The 10,000-nt window shown below is 40.9% G+C and overlaps 3 protein-coding genes across 3 annotated transcripts in view; 2 read left to right on the top strand and 1 right to left on the bottom strand.

The window, feature by feature from the left end:
• The window catches only part of LOC138029337 (uncharacterized), a 41,279-nt gene that overhangs the window by 22,083 nt on the left and 9,196 nt on the right, over nt 1-10,000 (bottom strand). The window contains exons 3-4 of the mRNA XM_068877072.1: nt 5,781-5,913; nt 5,368-5,513 (exon numbers count right to left, since the gene is read on the bottom strand). The gene's annotated coding sequence lies outside the window, so the exon portion shown is untranslated. The remainder of the gene's footprint in view (nt 1-5,367; nt 5,514-5,780; nt 5,914-10,000) is intronic.
• Nucleotides 354-4,088, top strand: LOC138029336 (neuropeptide FF receptor 2-like). The gene is made up of 2 exons (XM_068877071.1): nt 354-393; nt 2,885-4,088. Exon 2 carries the CDS (start codon nt 2,934-2,936, stop codon nt 3,873-3,875), a length of 942 nt encoding a protein of 313 aa, XP_068733172.1. The 5' UTR covers nt 354-393; nt 2,885-2,933; the 3' UTR covers nt 3,876-4,088.
• On the top strand, nt 9,034-9,714 carry LOC138030736 (uncharacterized). The gene has a single exon (XM_068878614.1). The coding sequence runs from the start codon at nt 9,034-9,036 to the stop codon at nt 9,712-9,714; it is 681 nt and encodes a 226-aa protein (XP_068734715.1).

Here is a 10,000-nt window from a genome sequence, read left to right as displayed (position 1 = left end):
ACTACAAGATTTGACACTTAAATGAAGTTACTTTCTTTCTTTTCTTTTTATTTCATAAAAAAAATAATTATTATAAATACAAGACTCCAAATTAAAGTAAAAGGAAGACACGGTCGAACAAATGAGTAGTAATCGTTTGTCCTGATTTCAAGTCTTCCTGAATACAGAGAGATGAAGGACAGACAGTGTGTGGTGGATTTTTTCGATCATCTTTAACTTTGATGGTCGGATGTAAACTTAATTGAAAGGGCAAAAAAAAGTAGACGCGCCAACTAATTTGTAAAAGAAAAGTGGTTGTCGTTTTATGCAAATTTTTGATGACATTGTCGAAAAAAAAGGGTAAGAATGAAGGAGGCTTTTCACGGTGCAAATTTGCAGTCAAGAAAACGACCAGTAAGTTGATTATATATTTCGTCTGTATATCCTGGATAAATTAATTTTTTGTTTGAGATAAAGGGCCTGTGACTTTAGCTAGTTATGCCGGTGCATCCAAAGTTTAGAGACGATTTGGCTTAAAATTGCGGTCACCGAAAAAAAAGAAGAAGGAAAGATAAACATAGTGGAGTGTCAACGTTTCGATAAAATGCATAACCTTATCGGACATAAGAGTTTCCAAACGGGTATCAAGATGTTCATATTTTATATGCTATAACATTGGATTCTACATTTGAGTTCTGATCTGGGGAAAATACCGAGAGTTGTTGTTCAGCACGAGGCAGGTGGAAAAAGCCAGCTCTGATCGAAAGCCGTAAAGCGCGCTCAACAAAAAAGATTTTAATTTATTTGGTCATAACTTTTATCACTCTCAGCTTTTAACTTTACTAGACAAAGTGTTACCGATTACGGAAATGAAGTGGATATTCTTAGCGAAATACTCCAAGACATCTGTCGCATCCAGCCTCATAGCGTTAATCATCGCGTCACAAGTACATGGTCTCCATGGAAGAGAATCGAAAATCGTTATTTCTTTATATACAACACCTCAGTAGTACGTTTTACTCTGCTGACTCCGATCAAATGGATGCCAAACGTAGGCTCACTTGGTCGGAATCATTTTATTTCGTCAGTACGTAATGAACGGGATTTGCCTTTCACGTGTGAGACTAGACGCTCCGTGAGCGTACACTGGGTGGCCTGTGGTACGTGTTACACAAAAACAGAAGCCACTGAGTTCGGGTAGTATTGACCTGCAGCATTCCAGTTGATTTTTTCAAGTGGAGGGTCATTAAGACCATTTGAGGGGTCACCCAGACGTCGTCCCAGCAAAGGCTCTTTGCCTCACACGTTTATCCTTATTTGTCCTGTCCCATTTTGAGGTCTTTCATTTTTTTAAGCTTTGGTGTTAAATTCAGTTCAAAGATAAAAAGACACGCTCTTGATTGAAACTCACTTCGTTTCTTCTTTAAAGGGGCTATGTCACGCAAAATTATGTAATTCCATGATTCGCAAAATGCCCAAAAGGTAGAATGAAACATTGCAATAACCACTTAAAACTGTTGAACAACATAAAAGAAATACTGCAAAAGAACAGAGAAGCACGGATGAACATAAATGGACTCGGCCTTAAAATTGATAGGTGCATTACATTTGGGTAATCTTGAGAAAGGTCGGTACGACGTTTTTCAAGTTTATGAGAAATCGCCTGGATAAAGGCGAATCATTTAGTTTGTGATGTAACGATAATTTTATCGGTAAAGAAATTCCTCATTACCATTTTCGTGTTTTGAACTCGTGATTAAGTAAATATTTCCCTGCAGCACCCTAAAATAACGTGACATAGCCCCTTTAAATGAAATGGTCTGCAAAAAAAACTAACTGCAAATTGCTCTGACGGACGCTTTCCTGCATGTCATGCATGCATGTTTGCACTAAGGAGACGTTTATGCCACACACTAAGGAAGGACTGAAAATGTTGTTTCCGCTTCATAATTCCTCTTCTTTTCAGTCTAATCTGATGACAGGTCAAATTACTTTTTGGTTTACCGGGTTAGCACTTTTATTTTGCGGATTTTGCGGATGGTACTTGATCCGCAAAAAGAAGTTCCAGCAGAAAAAAAACACCAGCAATATTAAAAACGGCAAAAATTTACTCCCGTTAATGCAACTAAAAATGGCTTTTAATCCACATACGATGGGGTAAAAAAGATCGTTTATTTTGATATTTGCATTGACAATTGCATGGAGCTTGCTACAAACAAAACGAAACGATAAAAGGTTAAGTCAATACTCTTCCAGTATCTGAAGCATAAGAAACGAACTCAAGGCAGTCAATAAAAAGGTCATCATTTTCTAAGGAACGTTAAAACTTCTTCCATTTGCAGCACCTTTTTTAATATGCAGCAACTTTACTTTATTAGCCGCAACTCTTCAATTTGCAGCATGTCACTTGTGGGCCACCCTACAGTGTCTCTCGCTTTTGACAATTTTCTAGATAGATATCCGTAGAAAACACGCAAGAAATGAACTAATTATAAAATTAAAAACAAGTTTCGAAAAACGCAAATTTCCACCTGCCACGTCAACGGCAACGCCACAAAAAAGCGTGCTGCACGTGCAGCACGCATTTTAGCACATATTTTTGGGGTACACTACGTAACAACAAGAAATCACCAATTTCGAGGTTTTAACGACAACGTGAGCGTAAAACTGTGAACCCTATAGTCTGTATTTTTACTCTGAAACCGCTCGCACCAATTTATTTTAATTTCATCCACATTGTACGACGTAAAGGGGATGGAACGTTGCCGTCGCAGTAACTGTTCTTAAAAGATGCCAGTCACTCGTACCGATATAACCAATTGAAGTTTTCGGTCCCAGCTAAAAAAAGGAGACTCGGAGATTTCTTTATCAGCAAATTTAATCTTTTGATTTGTCAACTTATTAGAACAGACAAGAGACAACGCCAGACAATTTGAATCTGCCTTAGTTTGAGAATGCCGGATGGAACAGAAACACCTGATCCTTCGACAAGGTCGAATACCACGTGGCTTGCAGTTTACATTTCTGAATTTGTCATCATATTTCTAATAAACGGCTTTACTATAATCACCTTTGCAAGAAATCATCATCTACGCAAGCGCCCAACGTACCTGATCATAAACCTGGCTGTGACATACTTGCTGGTGGGAGCAGTGTCAGGACCCATGCATATTTACCGTAAACTAACCATTGAAACGGGAAGTGTATTCAGTTGGAAAAAGCTCACAGTCATTTACTTTGACACACTTTTTACAAGTTGCTCCCTGCTTAATCTTGCCTTGCTGTCGTTGGAACGCCTTCATGCAACTTTATTTCCTTTTAGACACTCTCGAATGATGAAATGGGTTTATTTAAAGACCGTTGTTTGCATTTGGCTATTAGCTCTCTTCTTGGCGTCTGCACAGACTGCGCTAGTTCTTACTGACTCAAAAGCCGCCATAATCTTTTGGGCTTCACTTATTATAATTGCCCTTTCGACCGTCATAGTATCCTATACGATTATTATCTTTAATGTGAAGAGGAATGCCCCTCCACAGCTATCTGGGGCAGGGGCCTCCGACAGGAAATTGACGGCCACGTTATTCGTTGTCACTGCTCTGAGCACATTCTTCATTTTCCCCATTCTTCCCGCTGCCCTCGGTGCACTAAGAGAATCATTTAATATTCTCCAGTCCGTAAGTGTCTTGTTCTACGCCAATTCCTTTGTAAATCCTATAGTTTATACCTTAAGAATGCAAGAGTTTCGGAATGCCGCGCTAATCAGGTGTCATAAGATTACAGAACCACAACGCCAGTCTCTCCAGATGAATTGCGTAAAACGCACAACAGCATCTCTGGATCCTCAAGCCCTGGGTAATAGTAGTACAAGTGACCACTTTGGAAATAGCAAAAAGTAAAGTGACGCAAAGTGACACGTCGAGAACTCGTATCAGTGATTCAAGTGACAAACCTGAGGTCGACGGTGCGCTCATTTTACTCCCCCCTCTCCATCAGTGGTCCATTTTACGAGTACTTTTAAACTTTTAACATTGTCAATTAAGGGCGATCAGAGCTTCTCCTGTCTGGTCCATTGTGCATATGTAAATAAACCAAAAAAAAAAAAAGAAAAATTTTCACTCTTGGCCTTTTGGCTAAGATCAAGTGTATATTGCACCCTGTACACTTTTTCTAGGGTCTGGATTTTAGACAATCGAACTTTAAATACCCTTTTGTTTACTTTATCGAACTGCGACTCGCTCGATCTTTCCCGCCCGATCGCCATTGGCTGGAATCACAAGTTTTTTACATCGTTTAACCTGTGTTTTTACCTTGTTCTACCGTACAAGCCTCGACCATAGTTAGTAACTATGCCTCGACTGAACTGACACGAAGTTTCTACTTCTGTTTTCATCACGATTTAACCGACGAACACTCGGGGGTGGGGGGGGGGGAACTCTCGTCTTCACCACCCCACGCTGTTGAAATGGTTTGGAACTAAATGAAAGACACTGGACTGGACTCAAGTTTAAATGGATCAGTGAACTTTGTTTATTTCTCGGATTGACTTTGTGAATCTTTACCGGATTCGTCTAGAAACATTGTAAATCATAGTAAACTATCGGAGTGGTCGACAGACCACGGCAAAAAAAAAATCCACTCTCGAGAACATGTTAAACGAAGAGACATTAGGACAATGGGGTCCAGTGTCAACCCTTTTGAATGCAACGCCAGAAAGACACTGGGAACGAGAATTAGCCAGATGACCGACGCCAATTCATCAGCAAGACTATAAAAAGATAAGACGCCTTAAGCCAAGACGCAAAAGCGGAATTTATCTGATAACATGACAAATATAATGCACAAAAAACTGCTTTTTCACTTTATTAGTCGTATTTAAATGCACAATACCAATTTACACGTAATTATCGAATTTGCTTCGAATCATCAAATTTCAATTTTTCTACAGAATGGAAAATTGACATGCATCAAAGAAATCAATAAATCATATCAAGACGGAAAGTTTTGCCAAAAAATTTCGTCATCACGGAACTATGGAATCACGACAATTCAACTGTACGAACACCGGCTTTTACTCTCTTCAATTCACAGAAAAAAATTCAAAACCCGAAGTTATCACAAGGGTGATAAACAGCCTTGAAGACTTCATGTGCTAAGGAAACCGCAACATTAAGAAGGAATTCGAAAACTTCAGTTCTAGACCTTTCCATCATAGTGTAGTTTCACAATGACATCTTCACGACTGCACATTATTCAAAGAGCTAAACTCTTGAAGGACATCCATATACCAGCGCTAGCAGTTGAACATTTATCTACCTACTTTTTCTCGTCTTTGAATTTGTCAATTTTCTAAAGGTTTGTCTTCTCAAGTAGACGAAACAAATTACTTACCAGTCTTTCATCATCAAAGACTCCAGAACGCGCATGAAGTTTAGCCGTTGTCCCTTGGCAGCAGACGACCTCATCTTCTTGTTTCCTGGTTAGATTCATAAAGATGGGTGGCACTCTTGCAGCAGAAAACCTCCTCATGTCGTCAACTAAGAATTAACACACAAGAATACGAAATAAACTTGCGGTAGAACGATCTCAGTCACTCAAACTGTCGAGTAAAACCTCTTAAGAAGTAAAAGAATGTAGCCGAACAAATTTCTCTTTCTACTTTCACAGCTGGTGTTGAATTTGTATGCGGTCAATGACCAATATAATTACTTCATGAAATAATTGTTATGTTTGCTCTCTCTCAAGGAACTATTTGCTTTTAATAATATTTAGCAGTTTTCGATTAAAACTGAAATAACACACACCTTGCCAACGAGCGCTAGCTCACATAAATCTTGATCCGCAAGTGTGTTTAAGTTGCATCGCATTCAACCACTCCACGGAAACGGTTTTATGGATGTTCGACTGACCACAGCAAGAAATTAAAATCAATTTGCGCTATGAAGCAAAACATGAAAAACAAGAATGACATCAATGGAGAAACAATTAGCAGGCTATTCATTTTTGAAAAGTCTGTTTCTCGAACAATTGGAGGAGGGCGGTTAAGAAAACAAAGGGTTATAAGAAAACTCTGATTTACATAATGATTACATTATGGGCATAAAATTAACCCCGGCGGCGACGGATTCAAAAAAGGAGACATGTGCGTTTTGTTTGGGTTGCTGAAACAGAGAAAGTGATGAAAAGCCTTTAAATGTGTGTTATAATCAAATTAAGTATGAGGGGGGGGGGGGGGGGGTTGACACTTAACAACAACAGAAAGACAATGGTTGCTAAGGGAGCTTTTTATTCAAGATCCCTGCAAAAAAATTGCATGGAATGGTATTTTGAAGTAACTTTTTCAATGGCAATCTGACATCACTTCCACCAGAAGGCGCATGAGCAACTAGTCCCAGTCCTCTGCCGTGCATTTCAGTGAAAAACACGTAAAAACTCTCAGGAACCGAAAGGCAGAGGTCGTTTTTCACCCCCCCACCCCCCCCCCCCTTTAGAACTCTTATTTCTCGCAGCGTACAGCTACTCGGGTCCAGCCTCCAACGGATGGACGCATTCTGAAAATTGACAAAGGGAAAACTTTGCGGCATCGTTTTCTAATCAGTCAGCGGATGATAAAGTTTTCATTGCACCCGATGTAGCAGATAATCATAGAGTAATGATGCTTTGAAAACTCGAAATTGTACAAATTGTCCGACACTGAGATTCATAGTACACTGTAGAGCGGGTCGCAGCCACGTGTTACAGCGCAAGAGGATGTATCGAAAAGGAGCCAAGAGGTGTTGTCAGATTCAACTAAGCAACCTCGTTCCCAGGGTCCCCCTTTTCTGCCTCCCTTGTCCTTGAAGAGTGACCCTGGGAGCGACGTTGTCAACTAAGTTCTCCGCGAAGCCAATGCTTCGAAGTCTTGAACGCACGCGGCGGCCACCGAAACATTTAAGACTGTTTTGTCAAAGTCGCGAACTCCTTTTGTGGCTTGTAACTGTTTCTAGATACCGTACAGAGTTAATAGAGCTTCTTTGTTGACATGTTTTCGCGCAATTTCAAGTAGCCTATTATCACGGATTAAGAGGAAGAAAATAAAATACTACTTCCTTTTTTTCATCAAAAGGAAGGGTGTCATGATAGCATTTCTCATATGACAAGCTCCGAGAGCGGGCAAGACGAACCAAATCCGGCGCTGTGATTGGCTACTCGAGCGGGCAAGATCGAGATATCTTGCCCGCTCGGGATTTCTCGCTTGGTCCCGCAAGATCAAAGATCATTTTTGGTTTTTATCCCACATAATAAATCCTTTATTGACCAAGCTTGTTCATTCAAGATGGCTGGATATTAGCCTCGTTCTTTTATCGTGTTTATATTCGTCTCGGTCCATAAACACGCAAAAAAAAGAACTTGCCCAATATCCAGCCACCTTAACCGAACGAGGTTGGTCTGTATTCAGTGGTGACCCTCTACAATATTCTGTATGGGAAAGTGCCTTTAATGCCCTAGTGGATTCCAGGAATTAAACATGATATCTAGTCAAACCTCTTTAATCAGCATGTATCAGGAAAATCAAAGCAAGTTGTAGAACATTATCTTCTGATTGGAACAGAAGATGCATACCAGAAGGCCAGATCTGTATTAGAGGAGAGGTATGGAAATTGCAATGTTGTCCGTACAGCTTTTATTAATTTAACCAGCTTTAGAAATGGATCAAGATAATTCCAAGGGATACTTCTGGCCTGAGAGAGTTTTCAGACCTACTGGATAAGGTTTTAGCAGCAAGCGAAACTATTCCAAGACTTTCCATTTTAGACTATCCAAAGAAAAAGGTGAAATTGTTAGCCAAACTAACCTACTATCTGGAAGTCAAGTGGAGAAATGTAATTAAACAATGGAGGCACGCTAATGGTGAAGCCAGTTATCCTTCCTTTGTCAAGTTTGCTGGATTTGTCAGGGAGGCAGTAAAAAGAGGAAATATTCCGGAACTTGAAGGCATGATCACATCAACCACACAAAAGCCTGTAAGGAATCAGAAACCAAAGTATGAGAAGAACATGGCTAGTTCCCTGTCTACATCTGGCAAGAGTGGCATCAACAATGAACCGAACCCCGAGGAGCCAAACAAGCAAAAGCGTTCTTGTCCAACTGACTCAAGCAAATGTCTGTTCTGTGGTCAAGGACATAAGTTAGATGACCGTCAAGATTTCTGCAAGAAGCCATTCAGCGAAAGGAGAGACCTTTTCTTTCATGAACGTTTGTGCATGGGCTGTGCAATCAGTAAGAGTTATCAAGTGAAAGATTGCAAAGAAAGGTCCAAGTGTAAAACGTGCTCAGAGATGCACCCCACCTGCCTTCATAAGGAACAATCACAAGTCGATGTCGTCGTTTCCAATTGTGTGAGAGCATGTATGCTTCCTGACCAAGGTGGTCGATTTTATCACACCTTGATTGTACCAGTATCAATCAGGCCAGTGGGCCAGTCAGAGAAAGAAATCTTGCAGTATGCAGTCCTTGACGACCATTCAAATGTCAGCTTTGTGTCCCAGACTTTGAGCAAACGGTTCAATCTGGAGGGTCCATCAACTGAACTCCTGTTGACGACAGTGCAAGAGCAGAACGCAGCAGTGAAAATCAGCAAGATCCCCGGATTGGAAGTCCTGGATTACCGAAGCCAGTGGCCTTCAGCCGAGGAGATGTTTCAGCCAATCGGTCAAAAATTCCCAAGCTTGAAGTTGCGAGAGAATGGGAACATCTGAACAGTGTTGCTGATAGATTAGCACCATACCATCCAGACGCAGAGATCTTTATCTTGAGTGGTAACAATTGTCCAACGGCTATCCGACCGAGAGAAATAGTATGCTCTGAGAACCCCTCTTGGTTGGTGTGTGATCGGAAGAGTCTGCAAGTCAAGTAACAGAGAGGATAGAGAATACGGTGTGTGCAATAGAATCGAAGTGTCAGAAATTCCAATTCTAAAGAGATCATTGACCCAGAGAAAATTTCCGTGTGTTGGAAACTGACTTTACTGAGACAAGTGACAAGAAGAAACCCTATTCCGTGGTAGATGAGAGATTTATGAGGATCCTGGAGAATGGTGTTAAGAAGCAATCTGATGGACGGTATAAAATTTCACTTCCCTTGAAGTCTGACAATGTTTGTCTTGCCAACAACCGTCAGCTTGCTGTAAAAAGATGGAACCAACAGAATGCCAGATTCAAAAAGAATCCGAAGTTCTTCACAGACTACCAGACCTTTATAAAGAATCTAACTTCTCACTGTGCAGAAAGAGTCCCTGCTGATCGTCTTGAAGTACAAGATAGCAAAGTTAACTATGATCCTCATACGGGAGTCTACCATCCCAAGAAACCAGGACAGATACGCGCAGTATTTGAATGTTCAGCGCAGTACAATGGTGTCAGCTTCAATGACTACCTGCTGCAAAGTCCTCAATTTATGAATGATCTGTTGGGGATCCTGTGTCGTTTTCGCCAAGAAACTGTTGCCCTCAGGACGGACGTAAGGGGCATGTTCCATCCGTTTGTGGTCTGGGAAGAACAAAGAGACCTATTGCGTTTCTTTTGGTGGCTGAACGGAGACCCGTCAAAGGAAGTAGCTGAGTACCGTATAAAAGCTCATCTGTTCGGCGCCAGCAGCTCCCCAGGTTGTTCGCACTTTGGGATCAGAAGAGCAGCAGATAATGGTGAAGAAGAATTCGGTGCCAATGCACCTACATTCATACGCAAGAATTCTATGTAGATGGTGGGGTTAAATCTGTGCCAATCGTTACTGAAGCCATACATCTCTGATTAAAGCTAGTCAAGGTATCTGTGACAAAGCCTATCTCACATTGCACAAGGTAGTCTAAAACAAGAAGGAAGTTCTTGAAGCTATTCCAGCGGAAGATTATGCGAAGGGTATCAAGGAACTGAACTTAGCAGTGGATCCGCTACCTATCGATAGAGCTTTATGCGTAATGTGGTGCGTCGAAAACGACAGCTTCCGGTTCCGTATCAAGCTTCGCGATCGCCCTTTAACCAGATTT

Source organism: Montipora capricornis, chromosome 13 (genome assembly GCF_036669925.1).
Source record: "Montipora capricornis isolate CH-2021 chromosome 13, ASM3666992v2, whole genome shotgun sequence".
NCBI classification, from domain to species: domain Eukaryota; kingdom Metazoa; phylum Cnidaria; class Anthozoa; order Scleractinia; family Acroporidae; genus Montipora; species Montipora capricornis.
The sequence above is the reverse complement of the archived record's forward strand: the minus strand, read 5'-3'. Positions and strand labels throughout refer to the sequence as shown.

Coding starts and splice junctions, on each gene's coding strand:
- LOC138030736 (XM_068878614.1), top strand. CDS start 9,034: ATGAGGATCCTGGAGAATGGTGTTAAGAAGCAATCTGATGGACGGTAT.
- LOC138029336 (XM_068877071.1), top strand. CDS start 2,934: ATGCCGGATGGAACAGAAACACCTGATCCTTCGACAAGGTCGAATACC.